This window comes from Seriola aureovittata, chromosome 2 (assembly GCF_021018895.1).
Source record: "Seriola aureovittata isolate HTS-2021-v1 ecotype China chromosome 2, ASM2101889v1, whole genome shotgun sequence".
NCBI classification, from domain to species: Eukaryota; Metazoa; Chordata; class Actinopteri; order Carangiformes; family Carangidae; genus Seriola; species Seriola aureovittata.
This window is the reverse complement of record NC_079365.1, coordinates 22,091,067-22,108,983: the sequence shown is the minus strand read 5'-3', so window position 1 is coordinate 22,108,983 and position 17,917 is coordinate 22,091,067. Positions and strand designations below refer to the sequence as shown.

At 40.6% G+C, this 17,917-nt stretch overlaps 1 protein-coding gene across 2 annotated transcripts; it reads left to right on the top strand.

Moving 5' to 3' along the window:
• Positions 1-3,867: 3,867 nt before the first annotated feature.
• On the top strand, positions 3,868-12,725 carry tfap2c (transcription factor AP-2 gamma (activating enhancer binding protein 2 gamma)). 2 transcript variants are annotated; one of them, XM_056386931.1, is made up of 8 exons: positions 3,868-4,291; positions 4,963-5,424; positions 5,878-5,929; positions 7,229-7,300; positions 7,889-8,111; positions 9,379-9,497; positions 10,778-10,919; positions 11,125-12,725. In XM_056386931.1, exons 1-8 carry the CDS (start codon positions 4,244-4,246, stop codon positions 11,417-11,419), a joined length of 1,413 nt encoding a protein of 470 aa, XP_056242906.1. In that variant the 5' UTR covers positions 3,868-4,243; the 3' UTR covers positions 11,420-12,725. The 2 variants fall into 2 exon arrangements, with proteins under 2 accessions (XP_056242906.1, XP_056242915.1); XM_056386940.1 differs by lacking the exon at positions 7,229-7,300.
• The last annotated feature ends 5,192 nt before the right edge of the window (positions 12,726-17,917 follow it).

Sequence of the window (17,917 nt, the reverse complement as noted above, 5' to 3'; positions counted from 1 at the left end):
GTGCATCTGTATGTCGAGGTTTGCATTCACCAAAACAGAAATGCACATTTGTAATAAATTGTAATAAGAGCTTGTATGAAATTCGTTCAACTGTCATTCGTTACGACCACACAGCGTAAATATTTGTAATTCAAATTGAGTTAGGAACAGACCTAACTGTTCGCTTTTGTTTGTGTTTTTCAAAAAACACAAACTCCTACATGCAGCTGTTCTTTTCGCAATTAAGACAATAGTTTTATAGACTTTGGAATGAAATGAATGTTTTCAGAAATATAAAAGTTTCAATGCACCGTTCACGCACCGTTGTTTCCGTCGTTTCCCCTCATTATCTGAAATTACATTGTTTGATGAGACTATTTTAAAGGCAGGTGTCAGGGCTGCAGATCAGAAAGGTGGGGTTATTTTTTTAGAAGGAGATATGTAAGCTACTTTCTCAACCACATAGCAAAGACTCTTTGATCTGTTCATTAGTTTAAGGTAAAGTATTTGGAGATCAGATAACAAGAGGCATTTTAGGCCTTAAAAAGCTTCAGTGGCTTTTGAAAGCAGATTCTTTTGGTCAGCCCGAGGCGATGTGGCTTTGGGGGTGGAATTACCTCATCTTGAAATTTCCCCACGTCTTTTTTCACCTTTTTTTTTTTTTAAAACTGTAACCTCTATGACATTGTTTCTTTTTTACTCAACAATAGCAGATAATTATGAGATTAACCATAGGCCTAAATTTTTGGCCTTGGTCTAATCCTATGAGTCATGTATTTAATAAGATATTTTCAAGTATATAATGGTTTTTAATACATTGCGTTCTTTTTGTCACCGTAATCCATTTGAACATCTGTGTTGCTTTGTTTAAAACAGAATAAATGCTTTGTTTTGCTTTTTTAATCGAGGAAGTATAGATGTATTGTTTTGATTTACCCCACTCAGGTGTATTACAAAGGATGGCGCATGCGCGCTGCGCGACCATCAGGTGAAGTCGCCAATGTAAAACCTCTCCTGGTTTCACTCATTCGTTGCGTCTCAGTGGGATTGCTGCGACTGGAGCCTTTCAGATGTCTGTGCTGGAGAGGATAGACTGGAGGGTGAGTTCACTCGTGTATTTTCCCTCTTACAGCTGATTTAATTTAACCCAACCTGCATCATGTTTATCGCTTTTGCTGCTGAGCGTATATTTGTTTTATTACTTTCCACGATAATCACCTGTTTGTAATCGCACGGCGCCGTGTGCGCTTTTGAATAACCTGTGATTAATGTCAATAAGGCCAAAGCTGTAGCCTATTCTCTCCAAATCTTCCAGGAGATTTGGTTTGAGGCTCCTGATTACAAACCAAATATGCTCGTTTAAGGTCGAAACTTAAAAAGGCTTTCATTAAAATAATAGTCCGGTTGGTTTTTTCCTCTTAAACCATTTCTACAAAAACACATAAAACACAGTAGAATATAGTATATTTCAACTTATTTATTTGTATTAAAACAGAATACTATCACAGAAAATAGTCCTGCAGGAAGAGCGGGATCATGTGGGAATGAAATGCTGTTAAAGTCATTATGTTCAGTGCTAAGTGATGCATAAGCTACTCTAATATAGCCTATGTAGCCTTTTTGCCGTAATATAGGTTAAACTATATAGCATAATATAGGTCATTTATGAATCTAAGTATTATTGTGACCTTTAAATGTGTGGGATTTGTTGGTGTTCAGTGTAAATTGAAAGCTAATTTTGTTGGCTATTTTAAAGGGATTTATTGTAAAAAGACACGTCAGCCTCTTTTCTTAAATATGGACACTATAGAAAACCAATTGAAAAATCACTGAGCAGAACTCCTCCATTGATTTGTGTGATATTTTTAATTTGTTCGGGTATGGATCCATTTAATCCATTTAATCTTTACACCTGACATCAGATGAGCCGGTTGTCACAGTGGTCGACTGTCATTAAAATGACAAGCTGAGCATCAGGATTGTTGAAAACATCACCGTGAGGCCATGCGTGACTAACTTCCTTTAGGTTTGCCCTGTGTCTATTCCAACGCAAAATAACATTTAATCAGCGCGCATTTCTCTTCTGCTTCGCATCACAACAAGCCAAGGACCAACATGCAAAAAAAAAAAAAAAAAAAAAAAACCCAAAAAACGATAATCCTCAGTGGCCCATGTCCTCTTGTTCCCATGCACAGCCGATCATCACAGCTTGGGTGGACGGACGCCACAGGCTGTTATCCTGAAAGACAAAGGTCTGTCCATTAATCTCAAAAATTATAATCTGACATTTAGTACTCGTCAAATTATACAAAACTAATTACTGAAATTACTCCAAATAGTCTAATGAACATAGAGTTGCCTATATTAATTTCTGTTTCGGAGGGAGAAATACACACTAAAAAAAAGAAACTAACATTAAAATAGCCTAATGGAGAGTTAGGTCGTTATAATTAAAACAAGAAGAAGAAAAACATCTTTTGTCTTCTTTTCGAGATTTGATGCATATCAAAGCTTCAAAGCAGCCTTGTTTTGGACATTGCAAGGCTCCACCAAAAATGTAAATGAAGTTAAGAAAGAGTTGTTTGTTGAGCTCCTTTGAGCTTTAGGGGTTTTTGAGAGACTGGTGCTGCTAAGCCCTCGGGCTTATTGCGGTTTGGAACAAGCAAACACCGCTGTGAAGCACCGACATTAAACTATCATGGTTGTATTCGAATGATTATTATTCTATTTGGGCATTCAGATCGGAGAAATGCATTATCTTGATAAAATGCTGATTTGCAGATCAAAATCGTCTTAATCCATTTTGAGTCGGTAAACACGAACAACACAAGGACTTACTCAAGTGACATGTAGGCTATAAAGATCACAGTAAGAGGAACTTACAATGCAGTTAAATGTAAGAATAAGAATCATTTTAAAACAATGATTATTGTAAAAAATAATGCTCAATGTGATTATGTGTAATTATAAAAGACTGAAATAATTGCAGAAATGCTAATTATTTAAAGTGTCATAGCTGGATTTTAACACCAGTTAAAATAGGGTAAATAAATAAATAATAATAGTACTACTACAACAACTACTACTACTACTATCACTACTACTTCTTCCACTACCACCAATAATAATAATAATAATAATAACGTGATTATATGTTATTAACCTAGCCTACTTTATAAACCTCATTACCTCCGACCAGTGAAAATAAAGGTAGCCTGTTTATTTATCACAATATTGTCGTCTAACTAATTATTGAGAATACTATCAAAATTCTACAATAGCTGGAACCTTGCAATGTGATTGGCCGAGAGGCATTCCACTGAGCGTCACAACTTCACCATGAGGCACTTGGTAACTATAGCGACCCCTCAACGCAACAATATTAATCCACGTTTTGCTGGTTCTGACACATAGCCTAGACCTACCGTCAGATCGAACTCGTCATCACAAAAAAGAAGTTCCTACATTTATTATGTTTTTGTTTGTTTTTACAGACCGGCATCATAACTATAAGTTGTTTCCTTAATAACTGGGGGGATTATTTCAGTGCGATAGGCATCGATCTCGGTGTGTTTATGAGGAATATAATCCTGAAATAGAGCCATACAGGCGTCCTCCTTTCAAATTCGAGGAGACAAAAACAAACACGGTAAAACAAACCATGGTGGTGAGAGACTTCCCTCGCTGTAAGCCACGATAAGCGGGATATAGAATATTCCCTTGGTGTAAATATCCGACACTGTACAGACGGACAGGATTCTGATTGGACCCTTGTCCCGCCAATCAGCAATATTTTCATTTTCCCCTTCCACACGCAGCTGCATCATCGTGCAGAGTGACGCCCACTCCCAGCGGCTGTGCAGATATAGTAACAGTGCCTATGATTGCACCAATAAGACTGAACGTCGCTGTTTTGTCCATAAGAGGGAGTCAAGTTTCTTATATGCACCGTTTTCGCCCACTTCCACAACAGAACCACAGAGCACATTGACCGGAGAGTGGGGGGATATTGCTTGACAACGATTATTTTCTGCCATAGCGGCTGTGGAGGCTCATATCTGTGGTCGGATAGTCAGTCGGTCGGTCAGTTCGTCCCTTCAGCCTTCACCCACAACTTCGCCTCTTCGCCGCAGCCGAAGAACAAGAGGGTTCATGAGCACCAGGAAGCTCTTATTTTTTTCATACCTGGATTAACTCAAAGCCTACGATATATACTTTTTCTTTTATTCTCTTTTGTGACGGGAGAGACTTTTACTCGGTCAAAATGTTGTGGAAATTAGCCGACAACGTGAAATATGAAGATGACTGTGAGGTGAGTAACGACAGACAGGCTTGAAAAAAAGTGCCTTTTGAGTGACACTGAACGAAAGTTTGCAAATCAACGACAAGAATGGCAATGGGTTGATTTTTCTTTCATATGCTAACGATAATGATAAGATAAGATATAGGAGGATAAAATAGAAATTTTTAAACAGCCAGTAGAACAGGCGACAGCAGGGGGACAAAAGCTGCTAGTCCATTAAAGAAAAAAAAAAAGTTGAAAGGCGCCTTCAACGGAGACGCATTTTCAGAATAAATGTAGGCTATATTTCTATAACAAAAACAACAGCAATATACCCAATACTAATAATGAGAATAATTTTTACAGCCTATCAAAATTCATTTCTTTCCGAAAAGTTGCTAATAATGTATCATGCTGCTTAATCTGGGCCAGTACTAACACTCAAAACATAACCATATTTAAAAATTAAGATACCTTTATTTCTCACGCTAAAGAAGAATAGTAGAAAAAAGTATATTAATATTAAATTAAAGTATAAAGATATATATAAATTGATGCTCTTCCCTAAATTATTTTTTTCAGTGGACACCGTGCTAGTGAATGACAGGCACTTAGTTCCCTTGAGGGACAAATGAAATGTTAGCACTACCTGCCATATTGTTGTCATCTCTCTCAGCTGCCCTGTCTCTTCCGTCCCTCAGGAAAGGCATGACGGCAACAGCAATGGGAACCCTCGGCTGCCTCACCTGCCAGCGGTCAGTCAGCACCTCTACAGCCCGTCTCCCGCCCTCTCACACTCGGCCAGTTCGGACTTCCAGCCCCCGTATTTCCCGCCTCCCTACCAACCCATCTCCTACCCACAGTCCAGTGACCCCTACTCCCACCTCGGCGACCCCTTCAACATCAACTCCATACACCAGTCGCAGTCGTCGAACCAGCAGCAGCCGTGGCCCGGCCGACAGGGCCAGGATGGGCTCGGCGCTCATGCGAGGGGCGGACTGGCAAGTCAGATCCTGGGCCTGGAGGGAGGCTCATCCGGGGTGCGGAGGGAAGGGTTCCGCCGGCCGGAACTGCTACCCCCACACGCGCACAGCCTCGAATCCTCGGTTATTGGTGATAACATGGGGATGCACGACATGGGGCACGGGCTGGAGGATGTTCAAGTGAGTGGATTTGATTGAGGTGATCACTCGAAAAGGGAAAGTTATGTGGAAGTCACAAAAGCTGAGGAGTGCGTGTGTGTATATGTGTTAACAGTTGCAGACAGTATACATTTAGAAAAGCCATACAATCATATAATAAAAGTAAATGTATTAGCTTTGTTGCATGGTACATTATTTTAATTGCTTTAAAAATAATCAAAAGTCACTAAGTACTCATTAAACATCACTAAGTACTCATTTAACATTCAAATTCACAATAGAAATTCTATGAATTATATTTTTTTGTTTGTCTGTTTTGCATGAAAGAGGCAGAAGAGAAGAAGAGAAATTTGGATAGATTTGGAATATTAAAACTTCTAGCTTCACCATGCAAAAAATAATTTCAGTTTGCTATATCTATCTTTGTTCAATGGTGCATATTTGCTTATTGCTACTTCTTTTCTTTTTTATCAGCATGTAGATGACCACAGTATTATTATGGCAGATCAGACAGTCATCAAAAAAGGTGAGTTTACTCCATGTTTATGACTATTTGAAAAACGAGTGCAAAAGAGCAGCAGTTCTGTTAATCCGAAAGAAAAGAAAAAAAAGTTTTGGGAAATCCTGCCTGGGGTACATGTGCCTTTTGTACAGCCAAAGACAGATGCAGCAATTTAATTTTACTGTGAGGACTGTATTTTTTTTCACTCTCTTCATACTTGGAAATGTCATAACAATTACCTCTATAGTGGCATGTCAAGGCGATCAGGGCGAGAGTACAGCAAAGGAGGAGTCTTCTGTTTGTGCTCACACTGCTTACAGTGATAATCCTCATAGCCATGAGATGCACTTATCTAAGCTTGATGTGATCTTTAGCCTATTCTGTTGGTGAAGGTGCTTTGAATGGATGCCCAGTGGGAAAGAAGCGATCCTTTTCAAAAACGGCAGGCTATATCTGACATGACATGAAAATTGAGCAATCTCACAAGCTCTGTGTTGACTGTGAGAGAAGAGGAAAGCTTTGGATCATTTTTAGGCTGGATAAGCTCGCAATTGCAGCTCTTTTCAGATTACGTTAACAGGAAATTATGAGTTGATCTTGAAGCAGTGTTTGGCTCTGCAGAACCAGCTTTCGGTGGGGTGTGGCATTAGCCTTGCATGTGAAGGACAGTTTAGTAATTTGTTGGGACATGAACTGTTTTGAGGGAGAACTTATCCCTGCTGTTTTGTCATCAGGGCTCCATTAAACAGACTTTGAGTTAGAGAAAGATCAACTTCAGCAATTTTACTCTACTGCTTAGCTTTGAGTTTTCATTTGAAACATAGATAAATAGATAGATAGATAGATAGATAGATAGATAGATAGATAGATAGATAGATAGATAGATAGATAGATAGATAGGATTATGTGAAAAAGCCATACCAGTATGATATATAATCATATATAAAAAATAAGTTGTATGTTTCAGTTTAAAATGTAAACAGCAGTTACTCATGATCATACTTGCAGCAGGGAGGATTCATTTGCTGACATTTTTGTGATATTATATATTGTTTTGTTTTTGTAATTTTAAAGCATACTGGCAAAAGTATGACAACATTATGGTGCATACTTATGAGCAGAAAGCCATGTGCACAGCACAATAAACCGACCGGTCTGCATTTGTTACGGAAATCAGTGATGGCTCATTATATTGTTCCCATGCTCAAGGGCACGTTATGGGCAATCTAGGTTTTCCACTTGTAAACAATGGCATGTCATTCCCAACCATGTGCCCCAGAGGAGCCTTAAAGCACTCATGTGACTCTGTGATTTCTGTCTCAGTATTAGGACTACGAGGTGGCAGGAACCTTGATCGCTTACAGAGGACTTATTATCAGGGGGGCATTCTTGCGGGTGAGGATGAAGTTAGCAATGTTTTGTAGTGTTGCTGTACTGTTTTGTTTGTCCGATGACTGTCAGTGCTTTTGTGGGTGGTTTTAAAATTTGGAAACTGTGAACTAAATTTTGTCAAACCTTTGGGGCAGCAAAACATTAAAAAAAAACAAAAAAACACACACAACTTTTAGGTACTTGAGGAGAATCTGTGGCTTAGACGAGAGGCAGTGTGTATGTGTGTACCTGTTTGTGGATGGTGTTTGGCATGAGGGCATTTTAGCTATTTAATCCATCAGGCATCAAGTGTTTGGAAAACCACACAATATTTCAAAAGTCTTCAATGGCTGATTCTTGTATATTTTTTGTGTGACAGACACTGGTTTTCTCAGTTGTGCAGAACTGCATACACACTCTTCCTTGTGATTACGTACAAGAAAACACAGATTCCCTGTTGCACAGAGAGGATTATGCTGATTAGAGTTTATGCACATACACAGGAGAGCTGCATATATAAACAAATGCTATTCCAAAATCAGATCCTTTTTTTCCCTTTGTTTCTTTGTTTCTCTCTTTAGCTCACACACATATTTTTCTGCACCCCTACAGGTCCCGTGACTCTACCCAAAGGCAATGCGCTGGGTCTTCCCTTCCAGAAAGAGTCCCTACTGGGTATGGTATCAAACCCTACAGAGGTGTTCTGCTCCGTACCGGGCCGTCTTTCCTTGCTGAGCTCCACTTCCAAGTACAAGGTCACCGTGGCCGAGGTCCAGAGACGTCTGTCGCCCCCAGAGTGCCTCAACGCATCGCTCTTGGGAGGAGTTTTACGCAGGTCAGAGTCAGACTCTTTCAACTTCCTCTCTTGTTATTATTTGTCTTCGACCTAACAAAGAAATACTTAAGCACTGATTCCAAAAAAAAAAAAAAAAATCAAGGGTAAATAAGATGAGCATAATTCATTTTGTTGGTTTTTATCAAGAGTTTTGTTTTCTGTGAGCTGTTGATGAGGTTGTGTGATTGTCTCAGCTATAAAAGATCATTAAGCTGAGGAGTTGTAGCTCTAGTGATCTGTAGACTAAAGCTCGGCAGCCCATGGGAAAGCGTTTTCTAAAAGCACAGCTTTGGCTCAGTTGCTCTGGCTCATCAGTTTTTTTTTTTTTCTTTTTTGTCTAAGGTTTGTGACTTTCTTTGTGTGGTCTGCAATTTTGGTTCTCTGCTTCCTCTGGGGATAGGTTACATCAACACAGTTAGTACCAATCTAAAGACTCTGTGGGTGTGTGTATTTGTGTGTTTGTCAGGCACTGCAGCATGGCTAGGTTTTCTCTGTGGCGGAGGCAGTTGACCTTATGGCACATATGTTAGTGAGGCAGTCTGTTGAGGGACTGTGAGGTTACAGTATGTCCTGACCGGAGCAGTTTGTGCTTGGAGTGCACGTTTGCCACTTCCCATGTGTCTGTGTTAATGCTGACATGTACACACACACACCCACGCACACACACACACACACATATATACATACACAATCACAGACATTTTTAAGTAGGTCATATAGCAATAGGAGCAGGATCGTTATCTGAGGGACGAGGGAGGGGGGAGAAGGGGATGAAAGAGTGGGGGGCACACATACACACATGCCTCCCTAAAGATGCTCCCTCTCTCACCCACCATGGAGAGGGAGAGCTTGCCTTGCCAGTCATGCGGAAAACTGAATTGGCCATGGCAAGTGCAGAGTTTAAGTGTTTGTGCAAACACGTGTATGAGTGATTTCTCTGCTATGCTTTTTGAGCGGAAGCATCAATTGTGTCAGTGTTTTTTAGGTCATGAGAGCCTGTTTGTGTGTGACTTTATAAAACATTTTTTTTTTATCAGTAGTCAAGGATGACACCTTTCATGGGAGTGAGACAAGTTATTTCTACTGTATGGGTTGCAGTCTGTGGATTTTAGTGAAAGTACAATAATCAAACCAATCTATTCTGTTTGTTCAAAGTCATTTGTTCCGACAAATTTAAACACATTATGGGAGAAAAAATAAATGAAATCTTGCGTAATCTGTGACATCATACACTCAATCTGTATTTTTTTGTGTTGTCCTTCTGCAGAGCCAAGTCAAAAAATGGAGGCCGCTCTCTGAGAGAAAAGTTGGATAAAATTGGGCTCAACCTGCCAGCAGGAAGGAGGAAGGCCGCCAATGTCACTCTACTTACCTCACTAGTAGAAGGTATGACATGTCACTCAGTAGTTCACAGCACCTCAAGTGTAATTGCTGTTTGTACTGGCTGGAATGTTGCTCGAATAGTACAAGAACGTGGGAACGTTATTGTCTTCCACCGAGTGCTTGTGTTTTAAGTACTGCACGTCTTATGGCATTCTCCAAACAACAGTCATTGTTGAAATATTCCCTTATATAAAGACAGTATGAATGGCTCAAAGTTTTTGTTCTTAACGAACTTGGACGAAATTCTCACGGCGATTCTGTCCATTTAGCCAAAATCAGAGTGACCGAGCTGATGTGTAACGCAAGCTGGCTCTCCCCATGTCTTGAGCTATCGACAAAGATCTGAGATAATCCTTTGCAACAGAGTCGCTCACAAAAACATCTCAGCACCAATTCTATATATGTTCCGATTATATTACGCTCTAAAAACACAACCGAGCTTCAACACTGTGCAAATTACTGCGGGCTGTGCGATCGATATATTTTGACCACTTTGACTGCTAAAACATCATCGTCAGTCAAACCTTAGCCGGACAGTGACGCTTCACCGCGATCACGGTATCACTTCGATCACATCTACCTGCCGCGGGCTAATGTAGAATATTTTTCCCTCTCTTGCTCCCTACATGACTAATTTTTTTTTATAAATGGGCTGATGATTGTGTGCAGGAGAATGACTGGAGGCCTGTGTTATTTAGAGACCTTCAAAGCTGAATTAAGCCTTGTTATCTTGTGTTCAGCTTGCCAGAAGGGCCAGCTGACCTTAAAGCTTGTGCTTCTGAATAGCTGCCCGCATCCTCAAGTGATGTGCGTGCCTATCAATAAGTGGTGCTGTTGGTGCTGTGGGCACTCTGCGCTAACATTTATCCACATAAGCCCATTATGACCGTGCAAGTCAAACCACCCTCAAGACGGAAATATATTCATCTCACTAGTACTTCTTCCCCCGAGCAAGAAGACTGAGCACAGCTGATTATTTTGTAGTTCAGATGCTTCACTTCATGTGCCTTGATGCTCGGGTATATCAGGTCCAAAACAGACCACTAGTGTAATGCTGTAAATTGATAAATTGTGGAGGCTGACCAACTTACCACTTGATCTTTGCCCAGTGTGTGAAATCACATGTTGTGATAGTGTCTGTGTAAATAATAAGAATCTTTATTTATTCGTACAAGTCTTGGTTCGAGACCAAGAGCCAATTTCACTTCATCACCAGTGTTGTCATAGTCTTTGGTTCACAGACGACTTTCTCTCACATCAGTGCTTTATTCCTCTTCTTTTAGGTGAAGCTGTTCATTTAGCGAGAGACTTTGGTTACGTGTGTGAGACAGAGTTCCCTGCGAAGGCAATTGCGGAATACCTTGGCAGGCCGCACGTAGAACGCAACGAGGTTAACTCTCGCAAGAACATGCTCCTCGCTGCCAAGTAAGAATCTCTTCTTTATGCATGCCTCTACTTTGCATAGAATTGCATGGATTACAGGAATTTTTTGCTCATTGACTTATCTGCAGTGTTATCCACGGAATTTGTTCTCAGGCCACAATGAATCAGTAGGTGTAGTTAATCTAAGTATTTTTCTCTGCCCTCCTAAATCAGTCTGTTTTTTTTTTTTTTATTGTCCTACCTTCAGGCAAATCTGCAAGGAGTTCACTGACCTGCTCACTCAGGATCGCTCACCTCTGGGAAACTCTCGGCCGGCGCCCATCCTGGAGCCTGGAATCCAAGGCTGCCTGACCCACTTCAGCCTCATCACTCATGGCTTTGGCTCTCCAGCCATCTGTGCCGCCATGACCTCGCTTCAGAACTACCTGAACGAGGCGCTCAAACAAGTGGACAAGATGTACCTGAGCTCTGGTAGCGACACCCAGGGATCCTCAGACAGTGGAAACAAATCTACCGACAAAATGGACAAGCACAGGAAATGAGAGCTCAAAGGAGAATCTCTATGAACTTGAGAGCACCCCCCCACCCCGAGTCCCTTAATCTTGCTGTCCTGTCTGCCCTTTTTGGACCTTTTCAGAATCAATATTTAGTATTGTCATTTCGAGAGCTGAATTTGCGCGTGAGTGTATGTGTGCTCGCGCTGTTAAATTTATATAAGATTTTTTAGAAGTTGAGGATTTCTAAAACCTTGTCACAACTGGGACTGCCAATCAGTCCGTTTTGGCACCTACGTATAAACGCCCACGGACCGGTCCTAACGGGAGCAGCCCCTGTGAATACACACCATATCATAGCACCCACTATGCAGCCCTATACAGTTGCCAATGTGCCGATGTTACAACCATGGGACCTGCACTCTGTTGACAAGAAGACGAAGAGAACAAAGTGCATACTGTTTTTTTTTTTTTTTTCTCCCTAGAGGACATCATTTCAAGATGAGTCGCTGTGGCTGTGAATTCCTCCCAGCTTCCCCCCTTCTGCTCCGTCTGGAGGCAAATCCACTGATTTCCTGTGTCTCAATGGACTTGCAAAGGACAATTTTTATATATGAGAAAGAGAGAGAAGAAAATCCACTTCATTTTCTTTACTTTTTTTGTGTGCTTGATTTGTACAACCACTTTAAAATGGCTACAGTGTTATTGTGCTTTGTTCATGAGAGATGATTTGAATCTTATGTAGGCCTGAATGAGAAAAGACAATTTTTTGTGTTCGGTCAAAAACCAGAGACTTTAAAGTCGGTATAATAGAAGCCTCTTCAGTGTTCATGTGGATTACAGACATAGCAATGCTTCCATTGTAAGTCTTTATTTTATACCTGGCAGTAAGAACATGTTATTTTCGTGACTATGTTAGGTATTCAACATCCTTAGTATTTAAAAACCCCAAGTTAACACCAATCTACCAACCAGTTCAGTCCTGCCAGAGTGTATGCATGTTGTGAGAATGTGTGTAAATGTACATATTTCTTTCTTTAAAAAAAATGTTTTTAATTAGACATTAAATTCCAAACATAGAATTTTATCCAGTGTCTTGTTCTGGATGTAAATATTTTCTAATTTATGTTGTAATTTAATGGGCTTGTGTAAATAATGGTATCATTCTGGTGTATGGTTTAACTTTTTATGATGATGTGTTAAACTTTTATAAATGGGTTAGTTTTTTATTGAGTAGAGGTTAGGAAGTGGGCATGATATACTTTTTTTGAAGATATGTTAAAAAAAACAAACAAAAAAAACAAAAAAAAACTGTTTTAAAGTTTCAGGAAAAATAAAAAATAAAATGAAAGACTCAAGTCTGATTTAGTGAGTCAGTGATGTTGCCTAGGCCACACACACACACACACACACACACACACACACACAAACACATATTTTGCTAATGGATAGCACTATTGTTCTGTAGCCCTCTCCTCAGCAGTATTTCACAGACGATGGTTAAGTCATGTGTTGGAAAATTGTCCTATTAATAAACAGCAAAGAAAAATCCCCAAACTAATGGGAACAGTAGCCATCATTATCTGCTCTCACTTAGCTTCACAAATAGACTGTGTGGCTCAGCGAAGGCATAGACCTCAAGAGCACATCATGTGATGAACAAACATAGCTGAGAGCAGACAAATGGCTTGTTTATGTTTAAACTTAGAAAACTATTGACACATACTGAATAGTTTGCACTAAAAGCCCCCGTCCTTCTTGAGCTTTCTGTTCCCTGACATTCCCTTTTCCACCGCCTGTGTTTGGAGCAGGTGTCGATCTGCTTTTGATTTCAAGGTGTATTCCTCCTGTGGAAATGCGGTGCTACGAGTTTCACACTGTGGATGATGATTCCTTTGATGTCTGTGAGAAAACGAAGCAATGCAAAACTGCAGATGGGATTTGCATGTGCAGCACAAGCTTGCTTAATCATGACTTGCCTTGCCTGTCCCTGCTGATTCATGCGGTCTGTCTGTTTACGTGTTTTAAGTGTCTGAGCCATAGTAACACCGAACCAGTGCTGACTGAAACAGCGGACGTATTGTTGGATTTACGAAAATAAAAAGTACAGCACAACAATATATTGTGTCAACACTTCTCCTCTTATGTGCTGCATTAACCATATGTCTTGCTTTGGAAGTCAGTGGGTGAAACCAGTGTTTCACAAAGGCCAGACGACATGTTACAGAGGCAGCAGCAGCAGCAGCAGTAGGAGCAGCAGCAGCAGCAGCAGCAGCAGCAGCAGCAGCAGTGTGCCATACCTAGCAGTTAAACAAGTATCAGCCTCTCCCCTCAGAACCTGTTTAACCAGACCTGTCAACCCGGTGGATCACTGCCCTCGCAGCGGTTGACTTTAACTGCCTTCAGTTACTCGTGTTAGCTTGTACGCTTGGCCTTGAGAGAGTAGATAATGGGAGGAGGAGGAGGGGGAGGAGGTGGTGGCAGAAAAAGAGAAGAAGTTATTGCTGGAGAAAGAGGAGGATTTCGAAAGCCTTTGATGACCAGTCGAACACAGTAGAGGCAACACCTCCCTGTGTCTGAGGCTTTGATTGGAGGTTATTCACCCTGCGCCCCCTCTCTCTCAATCTCTCCCTCAGTTTCTCTTTTATGCTGTCGCTCTGTCAGTTGTGTCACATCACAGGGCTTGTTTTGGCAGCCGTGAGCTATTAAACACACACATTCACTTTAGTCACCTTTAATTGTCAGAGTAGGAGATCTTCTCAGAGCAGGTTTGCAGAGCTAGAGTTCGTCAGAGGATTATCAGAGGGGTCCAATCTAAAATTGGATGCACCTGATTTTATGAACTCTCCCCTTTATGAAGGTAAACCATTTATACAAAGTACAATTCAAAATATAAAGGTGAAAAAACATGAATACCATTGACATTTAAACAGCCATAGCCTACCATCATGAAATTATCACTTTTTCAATCAGACCACAATGCACCTGTTTAATGTGTCATTCCCTGTCATAGGTTTTCCAAAACACAGGCAACATGGTAACTGGTCAAACATTTCTGTCTCAACTGTGAGACTGTGTGAGTAATTCACCTCTGACACACCTAATAAAGCTGGGAAAAGAAGGCGAGCAGAGACTTGTTGAACTTACCTGCTACCTCCACTTCTTCTTTTATGGAAAAAAAAAAAAGGAAAACTCATACAGGCCTACGTCTTTTATTTTCAGAGATTATATTTGACGTACTAATATAATCTTTTCATCTCATTAGGATGCCCAGGGCTACTTGTCAACTCCAGATTCACTGAACTGTAGTCGTATTCCATGCCAGCTCTGACTGACTGACCTTTCTATGTAGGTCACGGCAAGTCACATGATAAAGCTGTCAGGAAGGAGGAAAAATGTGCCAAAAAGGAAAAAACTTGATGCTACATTTTACTTTTTAAAATCTCAATAAATGTAATTGGATCGTTTCTTTTTTTTGTAGCTTTTTTTAATGTCTTTTAGTGCTAAAATGACAGTTTAGAGTGACTTTCATTTATGTATGTCCCTTACACATTCAGAGAAAGAGTTGTCAGTTTCTTACAATAATCTAAACATTGCGTTGACTCTTATGCACCCCTTACTGTTACAAATTTCACAGCGTTTTAACCAACAACTTCCCAGATACTTTAGCACTTTGCTTTTACCCCTTTCCACTTAGTCCAACCACTTCCCTTCAACAACTGCCTTTGAAATCTGTTGCACATTAAGGCTCATTTGCAGTCAGACTAATCGCTTGCTTGCAGTTCCCAACCACTGAAACCACTTTATGAGTTAAACCATAGTCTTAATATCCCATATCACAAGCAACAAGTCATCCCGACGACAGTAGATTCTCATGCGTAAATCAGGAGTCAAGGTCTAGTTCAGTAAACACAGGAAGCAGATGATCATTTGAATAGATAATGTGTGTCTCTCATTTGCAGAGAAAAGGAGTAATCAGGTCTTCAGATGATTAAGGCACCTCTTAGAAATAAGATCAAATGATGAAGAGATAGAATGACTGAAAAGAGTAAAAACAAAGACGTGACAGCAACATTATTGGTGCAAACCAATAAAAGCTTCAGCATGGACGGCGTCTTCATCAGTGCTGTACTGTAATGTCCTGCTCAAGAAGAGATGCGTTGACATAAAGCAGAGAAGTAAAATGAAGTAGAATCACTCTCTTCAGAGGAATTCATTTTGAGCAGGAAATTGGACCATAGTACTTACAGGGAAAATTGCTCATTTCTAACTAAAAACAAACCCCGTATTTGCTTTTAATTAATTTTTTCTGCACACATGCCGGCCATTGTCAGAATTTACTTGTTCATCAGCACGTTAATGAATCATGGACTGCTCCTCCCTGACGGGTGAAAAAAAAAAGTGGACGGTGACTCAATTTATATTGGAAGAGACATTAGATTACCTTTCTAGCCAGCAGTAAAACTTTATTTATACATTACTTATTACAATTTAGTCAAAAAGTCAAAGATCTACAATTAGCTAACAAACAGGGAAACTGGTTTCTGGAAGGAGAATGTTTTTTTATTTGATTTCAGCAAGAAAAATGAAAATGGGGTCCGTTTCTTGTTTTACTTGTCATTATATGATGATTTCAGGGCTACATCAGTTGATGATCCTTCAGGGTGGAAGATTATAAAAGAGTAAAATAGAGTTGCATGTGAGGCAGTGGGCTTTTTGTATCAGATTTTATCTGTCAAGCTTGGGACACAAGACAAAGTTTTTTGTTTTCAATGTAATGTTATATGTAAGAAGTTATGTCCTGCTTTCCTCACTGAAACACTAGCATCCAGTGTGTTCATGTGGCCGGGGCGCTTTTATGTAGATGATGCAATAAAACATACAGTGACTAACCAACTATACAGCATTTTTCAAAACAGAAGTTACAAAGTCCTTTCAGGAAGAAGAAAATGGGAAAGAGGGAATTAAAAGAGACAGCCAATATAAACAAATGGGCTTTGAGAGGCTTTTCAAAGATGTGTGCAAATTTTGCCTCTCTGGGATTTGTCCGTCTCACCTATAGGCCAACAGTTGGTGTTAAATGTACAACAACGAAATGGCCAAAGAGGAAGACATGCATTTTTTAAAAGTGGATAATGTGATTAATGTCCTACATGTCACTGCTTTACATTTCTGGATTGATATTACTTCTAGTGTTTACCTGTTGTTTTGGAAAACCTTTGAGTTGTGTCTACTCCCAGCGTGACTCGCTCCTGCCTGGCATTAAACAAACACACCTGGAGTTACAGTGAGTATACTCTGCTGGTATTTGCCTGCTGTGCCGTATGCAACAGCAAGTCAGAGAACATGTGATTTTGCCCAGAGGATACACTGCTGGTCTTACATGTGTTCACTGTGAAACGGTTGTTCTAGCATCCTGACAACCTTTCTTTTTTATCCCTGTGCAATTCAGTGATGCTCCCCAAAGTGGTCACCATCTTTTGTTTAGAAGAAAACCTTTTAGAGACCATAGAAAAGAAGTTAGAACAAACTCAAATGGAAAATCCTCCTGATTGTTCGATAACAGGCCACTTAGGCCAATAATTGCTGCCATTACAAAAGTAGCATAGTACAATAATTAGTAATACATCTGGTGACAGCATTTGAAAGTAGAATAACTGAGTCCACTTTGGTGCAGACAACTGCATCAGTGAAGTTGAATAAGACAAAACTGTTTCATTCATAAAATCAGTGGAATCGTTTAATGACTTTAAAAAGATCAACACTAATCAGAGCTGAGAGTTTTTCTCATCTCTGAGTGTGTGTGTGTGTGTGTAAATGTGTGTGTGTGTGTGTGTGTGTGTGTGTGTGGAGTGTTGGGCTTAGGGAGGGGTTAGCTGTGAGGGGGACGTAGTTCAATAATGAGAGCATTAAGCAACTATGGTAGGGGGTGAGCTGAGTGTGCGTGCGTGTATGTATGTGTGTGGAGGAGGAGCCTGGATAGAGGGGGTGGGGTGGGTGTGTGTGTGTGTGTGTGTGTGTGTGTGTTGGGGGGGGGGGGCTGCAGCCTAATCCCTGAGGAAAATGTGGAAGAAATTAATCTAAATTACAAGGATGAGGCTAGTCTGGAGTCTGGGTCTGGAAGGTCTACAGAGGGAAGGGAAGGAGGTTGAGAGGGGGGGAGACAGAGGGGAAACATCTATTACTCCTGTCCTTCGCTGCATTTCAGTCGCTATTTTCTTTTTCTTTTTTCTTCTCTTTTTTCCTTATCCTGTGGGAATGAGGTGGCCTGTCCTCCTTCCTCTTTGGCTTGCCACCCAGACACCCCTCCTTCCCTTGCTCACGCATAGGCCTCTTACCAATTAGTCAGCAGTGTAGCCACTGCCGGTGCGGACAGGACTATGGGGACCCCTCAATCCCTGCTCTCCTCCCTGTGCTCTCGTCTCACAGACAACAGATGTCTTGGTTTCTCAGGGAACATGCTGCTCTTCGCTGGCCTTTTGCAGCCTCTGCTACAAAATAAAGATCCTTCCCGTTCTCGACAAACCTGCCACATCCCAGAACTCT

Bases quoted from the DNA above. Each gene is read 5' to 3' on its own strand.
- tfap2c (XM_056386931.1), top strand. From the start codon at position 4,244: ATGTTGTGGAAATTAGCCGACAACGTGAAATATGAAGATGACTGTGAG. The intron at 4,292-4,962 runs GTGAGTAACGAC...TCCGTCCCTCAG, and splicing joins AATATGAAGATGACTGTGAG to GAAAGGCATGACGGCAACAG. The intron at 9,498-10,777 runs GTATGACATGTC...CTCTTCTTTTAG, and splicing joins ACTTACCTCACTAGTAGAAG to GTGAAGCTGTTCATTTAGCG.